General features: G+C 35.9%; 1 protein-coding gene across 1 annotated transcript in view; it reads right to left on the bottom strand.

Annotated features, from left to right (window-relative positions):
- AP3B1 (adaptor related protein complex 3 subunit beta 1) overlaps nt 1–22,392 on the bottom strand; it is a 153,782-nt gene that overhangs the window by 115,475 nt on the left and 15,915 nt on the right. Inside the window, exons 3-6 of the mRNA XM_063181494.1 lie at nt 18,050–18,124; nt 12,707–12,802; nt 10,312–10,472; nt 7,199–7,265 (exon numbers count right to left, since the gene is read on the bottom strand). Of these exons, the coding sequence (XP_063037564.1) occupies nt 7,199–7,265; nt 10,312–10,472; nt 12,707–12,802; nt 18,050–18,124 (399 nt within the window). The remainder of the gene's footprint in view (nt 1–7,198; nt 7,266–10,311; nt 10,473–12,706; nt 12,803–18,049; nt 18,125–22,392) is intronic.

Raw genomic sequence — 22,392 nt, 5'->3', positions numbered from 1 at the left:
CTTTCTGACAGCAAATTAATGTCATATTCTATCCGAGCACCAGGGATCTGCATTTCAACCTCTATAATTTCCCCAATGACTTAAAGTAAGCAATTAAATAGAAGTGCAGTTTATTGAAACAGTACTTTTTGAGAAATATTAAATACAATGATATTCATATGTTACATTTTTCTCCCTGTATTTGGCTGACATGTGGTTTATTAGTATGCGCTCAACACTACAATTGAAAGAAAACAGCACAGAAGATAGTCTTGCTATTATGCTAAACAAGTCTCAGGCTCTGTGGGGATTTTATGAATTATGAATAAGAATAAACGTGAAGTTGCATTTATTGTCTCCAGCCTCATCCACATACTGGTACCTCCTGGTCCCAACAAGAATGCAACTCATTCCAAGGAACAAAATCTGATTATTTGATAGAGCTAAATACACTTTACATCTAAAATAATTTGCTGTATCATATAAACAAAAGCTCTCTTTTATCTGTTGTTGTACTAAACTTTCTTCTTAATAATAGGTTACTGATAGAGCACATCTGTATTTAAAAACTGTGGAGAGCTGATGATAAGGTTGGTGCTCAAAGCTCAGCAGAAGGTGGTGGTTAATCCCAGACCTGTCCTGAGCAGGTATTCATTTAGGCCACAGAAGCTGTGAAGCTTTCCCATCAGAAAAGTGCAAAATCCTTTTATCAGAATGCAGATCTCTGAACTACAGTTAAGATCAGCTTGCAGAGGACAATATGACAGACTTGAAGTTTTAAAAGAGAGACATACTACTTTAAGACCACACGGAGAGACTTTTTGTAGGTTACTGTTTCATAGAGACAAGGGAGATTGATACATATCAGTTTATGACTATCAGAACAGCCTCAGTATAATGCTTAAAAATACCCTTTTAGGTTCATAGGTGAAGGTCAACACAGATTTCCAACAGTAATTCTAAAGACAGCACCCTTGTCTTTTACTACTAGTAGTTCAGTACACACATTTTGCTGTATTTCTTTTTATTTGGATATGATTTACCTTGAAAGCTGACCAAAAAATACATACAACACTAATTCAGATAATTTAAAACTGAGAATATATCCTATAAACACTGCTGTTTTTTTAAAAGTTCAGTTACTATAAATAAAATACAACAACTTAATACAAAGAAAGAGTCAAAATGGAATACAGGAATTTGAAACAATTACTTATTTCAAATTACATCTATCTCCTACTCAAGTTTACAATGACCATGCTGCCACTTGTGAGCACTTAAAAGACATTAGTAAAAAAATTGAACCTATGCTATGAAATGCAAGAGGTGCACTGGATAAACAAGCATTTTATTCCCGTGGCAAGTCCCTAGATTTACAATTTAATATAGGAATTGCCATTCATCATAACATTATTAAGATCATTCTTCTCTCCCCATTACTGTCTTTTCTAAAATTTGGCTTTTAATTTGAAAGTGGAAAAAAAGGTAAGAATGTGACAGACTGAAAATGCATTGGTAACAAGCAGATTTCTCTGAGAAAATTTCCTACGGCTTTCTCAATAAGAGATTATTTTCTAGCCTACACTGTTTCCCCTATAGTATGATCCTACTATATATCTAAACATCAGTGAAACAGCTAATAATCTGTGTTTATTAAATGCTCAACTTTCCATAAAAGTATTTAAAATTAAAACAAAATGATTCAATCAGAATATAAAACCAAAAAATATCAGTTTCTAAAAAACAGTCAGTTAATTTCCATCTCACTGTGTCAATAGTAGCTTTTTGTATAAGGAGAAAATATAAATCACTCCAACAAAACTAGCAATGAGCTCATCAAATTCAAATGCTGCTTTCCATTTATGTATTTTTTATATTAAAGCAATAAACATGGTTCATTTGTCTTCCACTAGATGCCACATTTTTCTGTGCTGTTGCTATGAACTTCAGCCATTAGCTGTGCTCCAAGGTAAACTATATGAACCATCAACAAAAGTGACACCCAATCTATGGAGTTCATATTTTCTCCAGATTATCTATGCTAGTTGACAAGCTGGTAATGAAAAAAATCACACTAAGCAAATGGTTCCTCTAATAACAATAAATTTTCTATAAAATTATGAAGGGTACAAAACGTTTCCTTGCATCTGTTTTGTCATGAATTCTAATTAACGTTGTGAAAACCTGAGAGTGCTGGGTCATCACAAGAAGTGCATCGAGGTTTGATTGATAATACAGTGCAAGTTGGCCCATGCTGCCACAATTCTTCTCTCTTAAATTAATGGCCACCCCACCTGCCCTAATCATACAGCCCAAATGATATTCCCCTTCTTATTTCAATTTTCTGGAGGCAAGGAAAGAGGAAAAGATCAGTCATTTATCTTCTAATAGCTGGATAATAGATCTATCACAACAAAACATCTGCACAAACTCAGTAATTTTTTCCACAAAATTGAAGCATTTACCATCATAAAATCAGTAAGTTAAGAAAACATTGTCTTACCCACACATTTGCGTTCTAAACTAAAATATTACTTTATCAGCTGAAGACTACTTTTGAAGAGTACCCAGCTTTCTTTCCCCATTATGCCTAAATACACTGCTTTAGTGTAAGAGTTAGATCTTCATCACAAAGCCATCACCAATTCCTAGGATGATCTTTTAATCAAAGGAATGTCACTGAGAAAGAATCTGCACTTTATCTGGTAGCCATGCAGTCTGCAAAAGAAATCTCTATACTCATATATTTGCATCTATACTCACATATTTACATCTATACTCACATATTTGCATAAGGTCTTTTCACCCCCAAAATGGAGTTAATGCAAAGTTACATGTTATTATTAATAGAAAATTATAACGCCAGAACAAAATAATAAATTCATTATTAAAGAGGTATGTACCCATACAAAATAAAATATACTCAAAGCTACAGATGCAAATCAGCAATATATTTGGGCATTTTTAATATACCCATCATCCATACAACTATATCCCAACTACATCCTGCCTTTCCTTTAGTAAGGAAGTTTTTAATATACCTGGGATACTTTAATTTAGACTGTGGAATGCAAGTCACAAGTTCTTTTTGCTTTACAGGTTTGGATAACATGCATGATTCATTTCCAATGCCAATATGGATTTTACTTTTCTTTAACCTGCTTTAACTCAGATATCATTAATGAACTTCATTTTCATTGTTGTTTACTTAGCATTGTAAAACACAGACTGCTAACTACAGTCCTTCACAGTATCTTCTTCTTCTAAAAGGAACTTTTGCAACAAATCTTGCCTTAAACCCTATGTGTTAAAGCTAGGTTATCACTGAATAGAAAAAGGAGAATTAGAGTGAAGCAATACAGAATAGACTAAAAGGAAAAGGGAACTAGTTTGCTCTAAAACACCCAGTTATACTTTCACATATGACTAGCCATATTACTTCCCAAGAAAAATAATTTTAGCATAGAATACAAGCATAGTCTTATCTTTCCTTCTACATAAAATTGCATCACCTGCTCAGCTAGAGTGATTTACTAGAAAAACAAAAGGAGCAGGTATTCATGCTCTTGTACCTGCTTATCAAAATGTTAGGTACTTGTCAACCAAGGGTAAAAACATAACTAGGAATTTATAAGCCTAAATAATAAAAATACTTGTAAACATCTGTTTAAAATTTAAATACACTTGCAAAAAGTCACAGATTTGTTGATAGACTCTAATTCCTAATCAGCTACCCTTGAGGGTATGTTAACAATGGCTTGCACTTGATAATTTTGCATTTTAGATTAACCGAAAGCTTGCGTTTTAATTGAATCTTTGTGTTAAGACACTCTAGGAATAGAGTGATTTTTCATTTATCTCACCAGAAATTTTAATGAAGTGCTGGGTTAAGGTTACATCTCATCTCATTTTAAGTTTTGCTTACCTCAGCTTATATTAAAATTTACTACTGATTGAGATCTAAAAAAACCCCACATCTTATACTGTCTAAAATTATTTAATTTTACTGTAGTAAAATTCTCCTCCAGATAATGTCTTGCTATTTCAAATGTAAAATTACTCTGGCTAATTGAAATACATTGTGTCTTTTCTGTGCAACAAAAACTGCATTAAAAACATGCAACAGCATGTTCTCTCTGAAAAAACTTCCTGGTTTACAGAAATTTAGAGGCATCTACACGTATTAGCTATTCTATCTCTAACATAGAGATTACGGCAGTAAATTTCAAAAATCCTGCTTGAGGTCAAATAGCTATGGAAAATAAACAGATTTTGAGTAAAAGTTTACTTTTCAATAAAATACAGTGTCAAATATCACCCAAATAATATTAGACTGTTATGTACCTAGTTAATATTACTAATTACATTCTCCCTCCAAACATGGATCAAAAAAATCAAACTGATTAAAAGAAAAAATATTTAAAACATTATAATCAAAATAACCAATAAGCAATCAACAGTGGATTATTTCAGAGACAGTGGTTAACATACCAGTGGTTTACATATTATGGCTTGTCTGAGAATTATCAGCTCTTAAGTACATAGAAGTACAAGAAGTAACTTGACATTTTCATCAAGTGAACAAAAGTGGAAAACCATTGATATTCAACTAAGTCACTAGGACTCTCCAACTCAGGTAAAAAACTATTTAATGAACATACTGATTCACTGACATTAGATTAGAGCTAGCAAGAGATGGCAACTAATATTAATGTAAAGGAACAGCTCTGCATTTAAGTAGAAGGAATCCAAAGGTCAGTGTCAAATATTTGTGGTTCCAGTTACACATTATCACCCTACAGATTTCAGGCACTTTGACAGTCAAACAGAGAACATGAGCCGCAAAAAGCTGAGACATTTCACTAATTAAATACAGGCACTTCATAAGTCTATGACCAAAAGCTGTTCTTTTACAGTTTGGTCCCATTTGAAGAATTCATATGGCAGCAAATGGTCCTAATTTTTTTCAGCAAGACTGTAAAATACATAAAAAAGACAAACACTTTTAGAAAGTATATTGAAGGAGCTTTCTCTTTTAGGCTAAGTGTATGAAGTAAAGCTTCCCTCAAAGAATTCAAAAAGATGAATCAAATTAACACAAATTTCCCCAAGATGTATCCTTATTAAACCTATAAAGTCGACAGCCTAAGGCCACACCTGTACTTAAGGACCATCACCTATAAGCAGCTGCATCTCCTCCAATTTTAAAGGCTGAATCTAGCAACAAATGGCACTCTTGATTTCCGCACTGTGAGCAAATTGCTATTTTCCAATTAGGGGCAAAGAATAAGCTTATTCAGATTGGAGTTACCCGCTAACAAAACACTTGTGCACTATGCATGTTCTGTTAGTAAACATGGAAGCTTTCTGGGAATATTTAGTGGTACATGACAAAAGAGTACTACTTAAGATAAAGCTTTGCCATGCTAAAGTAGTCCTTCCAAAACTATGAAAGATTAAATACAGACTGATCAATTTTAGACCACCACAAGCTGTGGAGTCTGGGGTGAAAGAGCACACTTAGATGCAGAGAGCCTTAAAGAGAGATATGTATGTTTTCTTTCTGAAATAATTAGTCTTCATATTAGTTCTCAAAATAATAAGACTTCTGAAGCTGAGATGTCAGCTCAGACTGGAATCAGGTTTCATTAGCGAACAGACAAAGAGGGATCAAAGGGAGCAAAAAGTTGTTGCAGTTAACCAAATATGTCCCCAAACATGTCCCCAAACACACCCAGCAGACCTAAGTTCAGTCTATCATTTTCAGCTACTGCTTCAGCTGATATCTTTATAAGTACAGTGTCCAATACACAGTGTATGAGCCCAATAGGCAATGAGCCCATTATCTCCCCGTAAGTAATTCCAAACTCCAAGGAGATAAAAGATCCAAATCTACTCTATACTTTTTTGTTAAAGTAAATGTGTAAATGACTAGGCACGGGATAACCATTTACGATATGCTATAAGGCTCAGGAAATAGAGTACAAACTCAGAGATTTTACTTTTTTTTGGGGTATTTTTTGCCCTTTATTCCTCCACTGGTACTAACAACCTAATCCCACATTCACAGACTGCACGTATACTATGAGCACAAACCCTGAAATAAAATACATGAAGAACCACCGCAGGCGCGGCTTCACAGAAGCTCAAAGGCCCCTGTCAAATCAAGCACAGATGCAGTCAGGAGACCTAACTGATTTTGCGTCTGTTCAGCCACTAAGCCCTAACACACCTCTTTTAGTAACCCTGTGACAGTTACAGGATGTCTTTTAGTCAACAGCACCTTTTATGCTCTGAACACCTTGACTGCGCTAGAAGAGGATACAGCCCTGGATACTGTATCCTGGAGGATATAGTTGAGTTACAAAAACACTTGGAAAACAGCAGATGAAGCAATACACCACCTGGTACCTAGTAAAATTTTCACATAGTCAAAAAGGATTACATTCAATTAATTAGTGATCTGAACAAGAAGAACATGAGAATGTTTTAATTCACAAATCTGGTTTCTCTTTGAAATCTAACTTTGTTTCTTTGGACAACTACCTTTCTAGTTCACAAGTGGGGAACTTATCTGCAAAACAAAATGAACTGAAGATTGTGGAGTACACTCAGGACTACATATGAAAAACCTGTAGCTATATAGGGCAGGTTAAATATAACAGGAGTGTTAAATTTACAGAAATTATGTCAGAACATCTCTTATTTACCAGAGTGGAAATCGAGATACTGGCAATAACAAACTGCACAGCAAATATAATTTTTAACATCCATGCACACTGCAGGATAGATGGATGTCAATAGGCACACTGTGCACCATACACAAGTAATTTATTCCTACACTACTACAAACTAACTGAAATTATCAAACTAATTTCCCAAAAAAAGGTGCATATTAAAATTTATAAACACTCGCACACTGATTCATATTAATATATAATTTTGATTTTCAAAATAAAGTTTAAAGAAGCACACATAAAACACATGCTAACAAAAACTAATTAACAGCCTCATGATGCAAGTAAAACTACATCTTATTAAAGGATAGTCATTATTACATTCATACTATAAATGCATAAATACACAATGATACTTATGTCTAAAAACATACAAAGTCACATTGGCAAGGGTTACGAAAGTGTATTACTTACTGCTGAATGACAGTCTCGGGAGTAAACTCTATAAAAATAAATGCATATGTCACAAATCTGTTTCTTACCGTACTTCTATCCTTCAAAAGCTTTTCTATCACTTCAATCAACATTTCCTTTTGCTCTGGATCAAGACTAGGAGGAAAAATAAAATTATTTTAACTGACTTGGTCACATATACCCAAAATTAAAGCAGGTTTGATTTTTGACCTTTAGACACAAACTAGCAACAAAGAACTTTGAAGAAACCACTTCCAGAAAAGCAAGTATTCCAAAGAGCACACTGTAAAAGAACTTGACTGAAAGTAAGTTAGAAGTATAAAATTAAATTAAAAATATAATTTTATCTTAGACCCTTTATGTGTATTCTACAAGAAACTAAAACTCATAAAAAATCATTAAGACAGGCTAACCAACATCACAGAGAACGTGACTGAACTTCAGATGCTACATGACAAGGTTCTTACTGCTCTTGCAGAAATTAATTTCAGCATGAATATAATTCAGAGGTGAATGAACATCAGGACAAAGATTTTTTATATACTTTTATTATCTAATTATCAACACAAAGCTTTGAGTAATACACTTCAACCACTTTTAAGTTAAATACTAGTTTTAGTCAGAAGTATTGGAACTCAGAAATGTGGACATGATATTCAAGTGTACCTGTACAAAGCTGGTGTGCAAGCTAATGGAAAACAGACTGCTTGAAGTCTAGAATAGCAAAAGCAGAGAAAAAGCAAAACTTGCAAGCAACAACCTTTGTGGTATCTTTTCACATCTTTTCACAAGAGCAGAGAAAAATTTGCCAGAGATATCCACTACTGTCAAACTTGCTTCTTAGGCAAGTAAGGACAAACTTTTCATTCCAGCTGCTTCCCCTTCATGGATTTATAGAGCACAGAAGAATTTAAAGCCAAGTCAAAAGAAAATAGAAAATGAATACAAAGACCCTTAGAGATGTGTAGTTCTGTGCCTTTGAAAAGTGATTTCAACATGGATACAACTACAGATAAATGAGGGAGTATTTGGTCATCATTGCATACTTCAGTTTTAATGCTGAGTGATCGACTGCCCTAATGCACAGTATATCATTCCAGGTACAGATACACAAAGTCATTATCTGGCTGAGTACTACTTCACTAAGACTCTAAGACTTAGCAACATCAGAACACGCAAAACGAGTAACAAAAATTTGTTAGAAGCCACCATCATCATAATCAACACAACAGTACTTAGTTTTGTAAGTACTTTCATGATCACTTTTCATTCCAACCTCTATTTTTGTAAAGCAAGTTTTACTGGATCTTCAATCAAGGACGAAAACCTTCAGAGGAAAAGGCAAAAGTCTCTCAAAAAGGTTTTATTTCAAATTTTTAAAAACTGGCAGAAAATTGAGAGAGAAAGTAATACTTAAAGCTAAAAAACTTCAGCAAAACCATTTATTTATGTGATCAAGAAAGACTTCAGAAAGGCGTGAATGAATGTATTTACATTCCTCCCCCTCCACTGTCCTGATATTTAAGACAAGGAGGGGACCATTTTCAAAGAGGAAATAAAAGAAGAGGCCAAAGAGGTCTGTGATTTCCTCCCGTTACGACACTAAATAAAGGGAAGACTGGAGTATCGAACTTGCATCCAGAACCCTGACTAGAGTACTAACTGAAATACAGAACTATCAAACAGACAGAGAAGCTGGGAAAACCAAAAAGCAAATGGAGCATACAAACATATTAGAATAAATGGTTACTAGTTCTTATTCAAATGGCTGCAGAAGATGGAGTAGCTAGATGCAGGAGAGTGTATTATCTGTTGAGTTTTACTTAAAAAATCCATTCCTTCTGGATTCTGATTCTGACCAACTCAAAAATTAGTATTCTGAAATGACTTACTTGTTGCAGTAGGCCAATAGTCAGCCTTGCCACCAATGTATGATCAGTAATGCAATGATTCAGTATTGCTGAATTGTCTAGCTATCAGTCATTAACTTTTTTAAACAAAGTATACAAAGACAGCTTGTTAACTACTACCTAATTCTTACTTTCTGCCAAGCCAACTGAGTCTGCCTGCGGGCAGGTTAATTTGATAGCCTCTTCACCAGTTTCCTATACTGTTGCTTCCTCCAGTGACCAAGAAAATTATATTCTCTCCCTTGGTTCCATAGTTAACTAGCACTATGAGATACAGGATTTGTACTGTAAGTTTTGAAAACGTGAAAATAAAAGTTCACACGCTTTTTATAAACAGCTTCCAAATCCTATTACTAAGGACACAATTTTTAACTCCAGCTCCACTCAGAAGTAATCATGAAGCTTACTCTAGTCCAGGTAAGGAGGAATTTCCAGCTACAGCAGCTCAAAATCTTGTATCATGATACTTATGCTTGCATGAAGACAGCTTTTGAAGGATGCACCCTCCGAGACCGTCTGAACCATTAAGGAAACAGAACATCAGTTTCATTAGTTTTCCTTTGTCATGTTAGCTCCATGTCCACTTCACTACCACTGGGAATACATGGAAAATAGAAGGAGATAGGCCAGTTTCTCCAGATTCTGTAACTGTGTTTTTTACCTGATTCAGAACCTCTAACATCTCTTAACCTCCACTGTTTGGAATTGGTGAAATAAAAGTGAAGTAGTAGAATAAATGCCTGGAAATTTTTTGTGAAGGTACGGGTTCCGTTGACTCCACCTCTGCAAACCAGTACCCACATCTTTATAAGAACTCGTACAAAACAAGAATTTCTGAAGTAAGAAGATCTGAAAGATTTTGACTTGCACAGATAAAATTTCTAGACGTTAGCATTCTTTTGTCACATGTGTGGCAAATTACTTTCAAGCAAATGCCCAAGGATGAAAGATACATACTTGAAACAGTGAATTCATAGATTCTGTGAATACCCACCAAAATAGTTGTTACACAGATGAAAATAACTAGTATCTTAAAAAACAAAAGGTAGTGCATCGGTTTCTTTTTGTATCTCTTTATAGTTAGCCTGTTAAGTCTAGCAATCAAGAGAACTGCCTGAATTACAACCAAACCAGCTGAGTGACAGAATGTCTACGTCCATCCCAACCTTTTAAAGAAATAGATCTGAGACATGCTAAATTCACAGTAGTCTTTATAAACGTAGCCCACAACTATTGCAAATTGTTTTTCAGTAATTGCCAGAATCACTTACCTGTACAGTTTTTGGATTGCATGGGCTGCATTTTTTCTCACATAAGGAGATAAATCAGAAGAGGCTTCCTTAATAGCAAGCATCATAATAGGAACAATAATTGGGACACGGATACTGGATAAAACTCTTAAAGCACTTGCACGGATTAACTGATTAGGATCCTAAAAAACAGGAGTGAAGAGGTGAAATAAAATAAGATAGTGCAGAAATAAGTCATTAAATACACTGCTGTGCTTACACTAATTAGTGATGACACATTAAAACATGTAAATCTAAGTCAGACTTGCAAGTGAAGGTCATGCTAACAATTTCTTCACACAAAGATATTTCCAAAACAACAAAAAAAATAAAACAAATAAAGATACAGAACACTAAACATTAAGAAAATATGAAAATTTTACAAAGGAAAACATTAACATAATGCAATTTTCCAGAAAAAATATGTTAATTGTGGATAAAAATATGAATATTTTATTTAATAATCTGATACATTTGCTGCAATCCAAGTGGAATTCAGATATTCTGAGACAGACTAACTCAATTTTAGTGCCTGTATTTACAAAATGTCAAATAAAAATGTTGTTCTCAGTTGCGACATTCCCATTCAAGCTCTTGACAAATATCCATTCTATGCTTTATTGCAAGCTATAAATTGAAGCCAGTAACAAAAATAATTTCAAAGAACATGTCAAAATATTCAGCTAAATGTTTTGAGATTTCTTTCTATTTCTTATCCTCTCTTCTTCTGTGCCAGTCCTTTGGTCAATTTTACAATACTAGGGAGATCCAACACATCTGTATTTGGATGAACTATTATGTAAACGTATTCATTAATCATGGGGTTTGGAACACAAGGGAAAAATGTTGCTTAATCAAGTACTAAATCCCCTGAAATCCAGCAAAGTGAAATTGCAGTATTAGCAATTCACTATACTGTACAGTGTCTTGCAATAAGGTAAACTCCCAAAGATCATTTCTCCCAAGGACTGACAGCTGGCAACATATATTTTCAAACTGGTATTACCTAATTATCAATTAAACTAAGATCTCAAAATCCCTACATCTTAGAAGCTTCTAAGTACCAAGTATCTGGATGGTGAAAGCTCTTTATTTGACTGTTTCTGGAAAAAGATCTTGTTCCTACTAGAGTCTGCAAAGCTCATCTGCAGCCACTTTAGTTTAAAATAAAACGTTCCTTCAACAGTGGGAGGTAAAAAAAAAAATCTCCACACATAAAGCCAAATTAGAATCATTATAAAATGAGAAACAAAACATTACAAAAACCAAACAGACCTATCTTTCACAGCAGGCTTAGTAATTTCTTTAGTTGCTGACAATCTCCACTATTTGGTGTCTACCCCCTTGTCACAGCACCAGTTCTTTTTTTGCTACTCAGCCACAACATTATCACTCCTCCCTCTGCACTCATTACTCACAGCTTTTAAAAGAGTCATGCCATGAGGAGTGTTCACTGTACACATATATCACAAAAAACACTGGATACAAAGTCATTTGAATTCTAGCTTTTTGTGGCAATCAGGTAGTGAAGGCAGTACATATGACATTGGGATGAAAGTTCAAGGGAAGGAGACAGAAAACTCTCTAGTCGATGTGAGATCCTCCTACAGCTGCACAAGTGGTGCTCGGATCACAACATCTTCCATCAAGATGCAAGGTGTGGGTTAAGTAACATAACTGAAATGAACCTAGAATACAAGAAGAGTACACAAAAAGCCCAATCTTCTCTTATTATAAAAACTGGCCAAATTTCAGAACAGAAACTTAATAAATCTTTCTTCTCTCCACAGTCACACTTCAAAGGCAATCCTAAACTTTGCTGTTTAATCCCATTTCTCATTGTTATCTCATTTGAAACAAGAGTACAAAAAGCTACTTTTTCAGTGTTTTTAATGAAAAAGTACCATGTGCAAGACACTGAAAATTTTAATTTAGGTACTACTGTCTTCCTTATGTTTCAATTCTCTGTTGTTCACAAAGCTCATTTTTTGACCTAAACTAAAAGGAATATAGGTGGTTCATGGTAATAACGGGGTCTTTTTTCCACACATACAAGTTACGTTGGAATGAGAAAAGTCATTCCAGAAATTAAATGTTTGGCATGTCGATTTGAAAGCACCATTCTGCTGTTTTTCTTTAGTGAAGCAATTTTACGTCTTTCAGGCTTGAAGCAATTTTACGTCTTTCAGGCTTACTTAGCTGCTTGACAAGGTTTGAGGTAGAAGAAAAAAAATACGTCAATCACGTAACTTAAAACTACTTTAGCAGATGTAGATATTTACATGCTTTAGTTTACCATACTACACTTACACAGATATATTATTTTTGTGCTACCAGCTACGAATTCCCCATAAAATGTTATTTAGTAGTCACTCACTTTCAAAGCACGCTGGAAAGTACTGATGGACAATAATGCTAGATCTTGCTGCTCCTCTGCATAGCGCATCAGATAAACATACACAAGCTTTTTTATCTGAAAAGAAAAAACACAGTGAATTTCACAATGAGAAAGTTTTACAATTCTATAAAACTAGTTTCTAGATTTCACATTTTTACCAACATTTTCTTCTAAGAAAAAGCTAAAAGATCCCAGAGCACCCATGTGCTTCTCCCAATGTCTTATGAAACGCCTGAGGTGCTGCATGCTACCTAATTAATTTAACAGTCAGATGAAGAGTAGTAACACAAAGTTCTGCTTTATATTATTAACTAGTAAATTAAGACTAAAATAAGCTAAGATGCTGACATGGGGAAACTGATCACTTGAGCACACTTTTTTTTCTTATAGAAAATAGTTTAAAGTGAAATAGCCAAGAATTTCAACAAGACCATTTTATTTTACCTTGAAACTCAAAATAAATTACTTTAACACATTTGAAAGTGAATATAACTTAAAGATGAACTGTGGTAACTTACTTTCAAATCTGATTAAAAGAGTACTTATCTTGGATGAAAACAAAGGATGTTAGACTCACCTCTGCATGACTACAAGCATTCAAAAGATGCAATATAAGCAAAGCATACTACAAAGGATACAATGTCCAAAGATTAAGAAAACCTCAGTATGATTTTGGGGAGGAGGGTATTCAATTTAATTCACTTTACCCCAGGAAAGTTTAATTCACTTCATACCCAGGAAGCAGTGAAAACATTTTTTTACATTTAAGTAGTAAACTGACTGTTGGGGTTTATAATGGAAAATTCTGAAAGACCCTCAACTACAGCTGTGCTAATAATTACTGTCACTATCAGAAGACCTATCTTTGTGCCAATTCTGGCAAAAAAACATAATATTAAATCACAGACGGTTACACCACGCTAAATTATTTTTTGTTCAGTTAAAGAAGTAGCAATCAACGTTGACCAAAAGAGGCCTGTGCACTGAATGACTGCAGGTGTGCAAAGAAAGCCTTCTTTCCTTGAAACCACTTTGTGACTAGAAATGGAAGCACTCAGAGCTCCGTGACTACACTATTCTTTTACCATTTACCTTCATTCAATGTTAAAATGCTCTGTTCTATAAACCTAATCATAACAGGGGCACATTAGGCTTGAGGAACACAGGCAGATTTGTTTAATTAATTTATCAATATAAGCACATAAAAATCCATGAATTATTGATGAAGACTTAATTTTTGTTCTATACCACCAATTGTTTATTAGGTGACTTTTTGTATCCTTACCAACCATGACTTAGTGCATATAATCAAGCTGAGGTCAGCATGCAATTACAACAAAAAAATCATAAGGCACTTCTGTAAACAATAAGGTGCCCTTTGCATCTCTTCAAATAAATTAACATATTATACCACCTCTTCATCTCCATTTTCTTGCATCAGAGCACTGAGCCCTGATTTTTAAAAAATATAGCAGCCATTTCTGGGCAGAAAATTCAGGAAAATGACATGGATACAAAGAATGTTTTGTATCCAGAATTACAGAATTTGTATCCACAGAATTACAGAATGTTGGAAGGGACCACAAGGATCACTGAGTCCAACTCTTCGACAAATGGCCCATACAGGGATGGAACTCACAACTTTGGTGTTTTTAGCACCATGCCCTAGCCAACTGAGCTACTCTCAGGGTTACTCAGATAAATCAGTGTATTTTAGGCTACTGCATTGCAGCAACTTGTACAGACAGATTTGGTTAAGAATTCTTAGGAATAGGGAAAAAGTTGGCAAAACATTTTCAGGAAACAGGATCAATGCACTAAGCATCGGACTTAATCTAGTAATTTCTCATAAAGCATCCTATGTAATGGACCATGATAAAGTCTCTGAGACAGAAAACGTCCAACTAGATGGCTACAAGTACATCTACACTACAACCTAAACTTGTCATCTAACTCAAATTGATAGAGAAATTTAACTCAAATTGATAGAGAAATTTGTCAGATGGCTTTACTAAATATCCTGATCTCTATTCAGTTTAACTGTCTCTTTCTGCACAAATATGTTAGCATTAAGTGGTAGAAAAATAGGTAAGTAGGGAAGTTTAACTACAGCACAGATGATGACATGTGAGATCACATAACTGTCTATTTGTTTTAAAATAGGAGAAAAGGTCCATAAAATATAAACAGTGAAAAGCTTCTACTAATAATGTTTGGTTATGTGATTAGGACCTCATATTCACACCCACAAAGCATCCCTCCCACACGGGGGATGGAGGGATGTGTGCACACAACATCCTGCTCTAGTTTCTCCCAAGTCCATGACAGGAACCATCAGCTCAGAGATGCAGAAAGAAACAAAATAATAGGAGGGAAAACATATTTAGGACTCAGAGAAAGGATACCCTGTCACACTCCTCTCAGAAAAACCTCAGGAGGGCCGCAGCTCCTATGCCCAGGTGTTAAAACCACCAAAAATCAACAAAGACTAGAGCTCCTTTCAGACTGAAGGTGTTTACATGTACAGAAACGGGACACAGATGAAAAGTATTTTAAACATGACATGGGATGTTCTGGGGAAGAACTAAAGTGAAGGAGAAGCAAGGGATATCTACATGATCTGGAAAGTAATACATCAGGGGTAAGAGGGCTGAACAGTTTGATAATTGGTACATCTATCCTTCTGTTCTCTGCATGTGAATAGCACAATCTGTTGCATTGACTTATTAAATTTCATTTTGAACTGTTTTCTTTATTTGGTGTGAAGATGCATTCATGTGCCTACACCTACAGTCAGGCCACAGGCTGGATGGCTGCTATGTCCATGGGCACCAGCAACTAGAGAGACGAGAGTGAGAGGATTAAAGTATGACTCCAGCATCTGCAATGTTAGATCAAGCAATAGGGATCTCTAAGCCCAAGGAGGCAAGCATCTGGAAAAAGTGAGGGTCTGGCTGCCAGCACCTAGGCTGGGACCACAAGCTAGATGGCCCCATGAACATGTGTGTAACTGAAGAGACCAGAATATGTGAAACCAAGCACAAGCCAATTTGTCTGTGGTGCATCAAGCTGCACCAGCAGACAAGTGGGTAGTCTGGAAAGGAAGTAGGTGTGGGTGTGAGCATCTATGGGCAAGACCACAGAAGGAGCTGACTATGCCACAGACCAGTGAAGTCCCATCCTGATGCAAGGAAAGCCCATGGCCTGTGGGTCTCTAGGGACAAGAACCACGATTTTTTGTGCATCTCTTCAAGGGCACAACCACAGGGGTTTAGATAGTAGAGGAGCAAGAAAGTTCTGGCCAGATCCACCTGTATATGCGCAGAGGTGCACACACTTGTGTGTCCAAGGGCGAGTCCATGAGGGAGCAGAAGAGTCCTGGTTTAGAGGGATTCCTGTGTGTAAAGACATTTGTACCAGCAAACGAGAAAGGGCTACAGCCTTAGGGGCTCATATGTCCAGATGCCATCAACAGGGGTAACTGAGATCCATGGGCCAGGCACTGGGCAGACTCCATGAGGATGAACACTGTATATATACATACATTCCCACTAGCAGACCATCTTGAACTGCCAAGCTGCTGATACTGTTTGTGCTCACCTGAATATCCCGTGGCAATTTACATGAGTGCCTCTCTACATGCACATTTGCTCTGTATGTACGTACAGATAAAATATTTACATGTATGTGCACACCTACCAGGAATACAGTCTCAGCTTCACTACTGGTTGGGTTAAAAGCCTTGAACCAGGACAGTCTTGCTTCTATCAGACTAGAGGCTCCAGCCCTAACAGTTAAAAGAACTACAGATAAATAATATTGTTTAGGGCACTTGTCTTTGTCTAAGGTCTCCCTGTTAAAAAATTTACTTAAGACTACTCATAACTTACAAACATAAATTACATTTGAACAGAATATTTAACTAGTCTGATTTCTTACCCACATCTTTTTACTGCCTGTCACTAAAAGTACAATTACAACTTCTAAAATTATTTTAATACAGTAAATTCCTGAAAGACTCTGAATTAGCATCTTTGCACATTTGCACCTCATTGACTTACCAGAGCTCAATACTTGGCCTTGACCAAATAAATCCACTCTCTCAAAGAACAAAAAAACCCAAAGATTTCAAAGTAGTAACTAAAAAAGAATAATTTCTTCAAAGCTAAAATTAAACTCAAAGTTGACTATTACTATCCATCCATCTAACTAAGGAAGAAAACTGATGTTTCATCCATTATATCACGGTATGTTAGAGTGAGAAAAGAGTTTGCTGAGGCCATTACTATTGGAAATATAACCTTTAGTGCTATAAGCCAGGAAAATAAATATTTTTTTGTTCCTACTAATAATAAAAATATAACAATAAATAATAAAGTCTGAAGTACATATTTTCAGAAGAGGACAGAAGAACTGAAGCATACATTCAAATGATTTCTCTCCTTAAAATCCAATACTTCAAACAACTGTTGCCCACGTTTTTTAAAAATTACAATCCTGAGCAGTAGGAAGTAACTAAAGTCATTGCATGTTCACTCTACTTTCATCAAACTGATGTTTGTTAGGCACCATGAGGTCTCAAACTACAAACTTACAGATGCTATTTTTATCAAAATCTTATTTGTAAAGTCGACTATAACTGTGACACTTCTACAGAGAAGTTGTCAGAGTATGCGCAGTAATGCTAGTGAGCATCAGAGTTACATTTTCTACATACACCCTGTGGTTATACAACAGTAACCCTGCAGATTTAAACACATCATTCTTTAACAGAACCTCAATTTTTTAGCATTCTGGAAATCTGAATTTTCACAAGTCCAGGATGGACTTTTTCCCCTTGCTTTCTTACAAGAAACAACGACAAAAAAAAAAAAAAGATACAGGAGCAAGCTACTTTTTGTCTAATAACACCCAATACAGATGCAAGAACACACCTTTTTTTTTTTACCTTTCAGCTTTGATCTGCATCAGATGTTTAAAGATACAATGCAGCACAAACCCAAGCTTTGCAAAAAGCACCGCACTTCAAATACTGAACTACAATAACTTTCCTCAATTACATCATACCTCATAAACTTTCTAAAATTAAGTAATTTTTCTTTTAAATGTAAAGAGCTACTATTTCTTCCTCCAAATCACCCAACAGGTTTCCTTCATTTTGCATAAAATTATTACCATAATGTCATTATTGAAATAAACTCCTAAGAAGTTCCATTAATGATACTAGAGATTTTATGCGTTATGTTGAAGTCTAATACAATTAGACAAAATTTTCATAAACAGATTTTCCACAACAGTATGTTTAACAAGTTAGAGGAATACCTCAATATTTTTACTGGCAACATTCTTCACAACAGCAGGAAACAGCTCAGAAGCATTTTTTCCCTTTGCAATCATCTGAAAAAAAAAAAAAAAGAAGAGACAAATCTGAGTAATGTAACAATATAAATTCTTAGAATGTGGTTTGGGTTTTGTTGTTTTATTACAGATCTTTATTTCAAATCTCATTTCTATGAAATTGAGGATAAGGATTTGGGGCTTTGTTAATTACTAGACCTTAAAGGATACAATCCATACAATAAAACTCTTGGGTGTTGTCTGGTTATGAGTTTGCTGGAGTGGACCTGAATTGGACTTTAACACATAAGACAGCAAATAATTTTTAAAGCTTTCAAAATTACTAAAACCAAAGACCTTTCTAACCCAGAAAGCCCCGCAGAATGACCTTTTGGGCGGTGGAGGGGTTAAAAAAGGCCAACCCAACAAAATCCAAGAAGTCATAGAAGCTTAAGTCCTGCTCCTTTTGCCTGGAACAGCTGTTGCTTGCAACAGAACCAAGGAGAAAAATAAAAATAAACATCACACTTTAAAAACAAAATCAAGTTATTTTCAAAAGCAAGCTAAACACAGAAGGCCATAAAGTGTTTATACAGGACAAAGAAGAAAGAAAAACCACAAAAGCCACACAGTAAAAGCAAGATCAATCAACCCACCAATTTATTTTTTTTTGAAACAAAGTTTTCGTGTTTGATCATGAACAAGGCATGTCACAAACAATAAAATGGTCACAATAAAGATCATAAACATCAAAACTCCGGCTTAGCTTCAGGTCTTGTTCAAATAGCTTAAGAAGGAAGTTATTTGTAGGAAACCGGATACATAAGAAGGAATAAAATACTTTCATATACACTACAGCTGCACAATGTTCTGCTTAGATATAATTCCAGTAGGATGTCTGGCAGTGCTTTATGTCTAAACTGCAAATACTGGAATTTCAGGACGATGCTACATCAAGTTACATCAGGTTCAGTCTTGCTGATACAGACCCAGAGCACTCCCATCTCTAAGAATTTGTGCGTCTTGCTCAAGGTCAAGATTCAGCCAGCCAAACATCACATTAATCAAAACCCACAAAATCTCACTAAGAAATCATAGAATAGTCCTTTAAAAGTCATCTAGTCCTGCAGCAAGCAGAAACATCTTCAAGATAATCACAGATCAGGCTGCCCCTCACTGAATGTTTACAAGGATGGGATATTCACCATCTCTCTGGGCAACCTGTCCTCGTGTTTCACCACTATCTTTGTAAAACTTCTTCCTAATCTAATCTAATCTAATCTAATCTAATCTAATCTAATCTAATCTAATCTAATCTAATCTAATCTAATCTAATCTAAATCAACTGCCTTTTAGTTTAAAACCATGTACCCTCATCCAGCAATCACAGGCCCTACTGGCAAGTCCCTCTCCAGCTTTCTCACAGACACCTTTATGTACTGGAAGGTGCAGTAACATTTCCCCATAGTCTTCTCCAGGCTGAATAACCCTAACTGTCTCAGCTTGCCCACACAGGAGAGGTGCTCCAGCCCTCAGATCCTTTTTGTGGCCTGCTCTGGAGCCACTCTAACATGTCTGTTTTTCCTGTCCTGAGGAATGCAGAACTGTATGCAGTTCTTCAGGTTGGGACTCTGTTAAGAGAGTGGAACAGAGCAGCATAATCTTCTTCCTCAACTTGCTGGCAACACTTTCTGGGCTATTAGTGAACACTGTCAGCTCACAGACCCCATTTCGTTCACCAGCACGCCCAAGTCCTTCTTGTCAGAGCTGCTCTTGAACCCTTCATCCACCAAATTCTGCCGATACTGGGGGTTACCCTGACCCAAGGGCCAGACCTTGTACTTGGCCTTGTTGAACCCCATGAGACTGCCATGGGTCCACACTGCAAGTTTGTCCAGATGCCTCTGGATGGCATCCTGTCCCTCACGCATGTCAACTGCACCATTCAGTTTTGTGCAGCCTGCAGATTTGGTGAAAGTGCACTCAATCCCATCATCTATGTCATTAATGAGGATATCAAACAGTACAGCTCCCAGTACAGACCCCTGAGGAACATCTCTTATCACCAATGTCCACTGGGGTCCAAGATACATAAGCAACAAAAAATACCCAGGGATCCAACAAAGAAACAGGAGTTTGCAGCTGCAGTTACTCATGTCCATGACCATTACATTCCAACCATTACACCACATTATACAGCTGATTGAACTTCATATTCTCAACTCACAGATCTGTTTGTGTATTTCATTGATAAAACACATTAAAAGCATAAAGAGTTAGGATCTCATGCAACAAAAGCAAGAACACACAAAACCAGGAAATATCTAGTAAACCGCATATTCTGAGAAGCTTAGGAGGATGCCAGAAAGAATGCAGCTGTAGCTCAAGCTATTATTCCGTCTTTCAAAAAGGGAGTAAGAGCAGCTGTCCAGCATGACATTTTGATCTAACCCATTTAACATCTTCAACTGTTCATTGCACCTGTATTAAAACACAGGAAGTGACAAGTACTGAGAAAAAGCAAGCACATTAAATGAGTTCCAAGGGGTTTTTAACTAAGAATCTAAAATAGATTTACTACTTTCAGGACTGGGGGGTCTCCACAATAAATGCCAAATTCAAAATGACAAGGTAGAACTTAGCAACAAGATGCACTGCAGAGAAGTAAGAAAGAATGAAAAATTATCATCTTATCTTGGTGCAACAGAAGTCACAATACTCAAAAACAGGGATGATCCTCAGACCTCCCTGATACATTGCAATGGTATGACTCTATGCATTACTGGGATTATTCAATTGATCTACCATAACAGCTCCAGTGTATCATGTAAATATGTATTTAAGGCCTTTTAAAAGAGTGTATTTTGATTCATTATTGCATAACAACTCGCGTAGACCCTCCTTAGCTTATGGATCATTAACCTGAAACAACATAAAGGTTCTTTCCAAGACTAATGTCTATCAAATCATTTTTGTGGCTGTGCCTAGACATTTGCCATTTATTTGTGTTGTCTTATACACCTGGAGTTCTTGCATAAAAACATTCATTCTAGTGCAAGTGCTGTGTAATGTTAAGATGTACTTTTTTTTTTTCCCACATGAGAGACACACAGACATGGATGATACTCTGAGGAACTCAGCCATGTGACAGTTTCCTAAACTTATGCTCTGAAATCTTCAGGAGTGAAATTTCCCTGGTTTTTCCCCAGAAATTCAAACAGGTTTCACTATCTAGTACTCATTGTTTTAAGATCAGTGAATCTTTTAAAAGAAATATCAGCTTTATGATTTCATGCATATAGTAGAATAGGTACACAAAAATTTATTTCTAAACCAGCTGTGTTGCTTATATTCTTCCAAAGACTGCAATTATTTTATTGCATGCATATAAGAAGAAGAAACATGCAAAATAACACACTGATAAAAAAAAAGGTCATTGATCATGAAAGTCATATTTTAGCTAAAAGTACACTTAGGTACCTTCACACATAAAGGGAGAAGTGAGATCAAAACTGGACTACTCCTATGCTTGAAACAATGCTGTTTTAAGTCACTCTCTGGAAGACAGATTTTGTTTTACTTGTAATGAATCTCCATCTCCCTAGGAGAAAGTTCACAAACTATCTTAATGGAGGAAGCAACCACAAAAAGTGCACCAGCATTCTCCCGCTACTTTGCTATCACACCTATATGAACAAATGAAAGTTAAGCCTCTTAAATACTAAAATATTTAAGACAGCTGTTGGTATCCTAGAATTATAGTCATACAGAGCAGTTTAGGTTGGCAGGAACCTTAAAGACTAACCCACCTTCCGTGGTTAAGGACACCTTACTAAGCATCTTCCCTGTGAGGACAGGCTTCAGCCTAGAGAAGTGAAGGCTCTGGAGAGACATTAGAGCACCTTCCAGTATGTAAAGGGAGCTAAAAGGGAGCTGGAGAGGGACTTCTATAAGGGTATGTAATGACTGGACAACAGGTAACAGCTTTAAGCTGAGAGAAGGTAGGTTTACACTGGATGTTAGAAAAAAGTCATTGTGAGGATGGTGAGGCAGTAGAACAGGTTGGCCAGAGAAGTTGTGGATTCTTTAAGTTTTTTTAACTATCTAACACTTCGAAAATAAGCATTCCAGTGATACTCTGACAATAGAGTTCCTTTTTCCTGTAATAATAAGGCTAGAGGAAGCCTTTCATCTCTGAAAAACACATCTCATTCCTGAGAGATGTAAGGTCCCCTCTGTATGTAAGCACAAAAGTACCTTTGTGCTCCACAAGAACATTATCGCCACTGCTACAAGGCCTGATGCTCATATTGTGAAATGTCCCAGTC

The sequence above is a fragment of the Melospiza melodia genome, chromosome Z, assembly GCF_035770615.1.
Source record: "Melospiza melodia melodia isolate bMelMel2 chromosome Z, bMelMel2.pri, whole genome shotgun sequence".
NCBI lineage: Eukaryota > Metazoa > Chordata > Aves > Passeriformes > Passerellidae > Melospiza > Melospiza melodia.
Note: the sequence above shows the minus strand (reverse complement) of the source record. Positions and strands in the feature narration are given on the sequence as shown.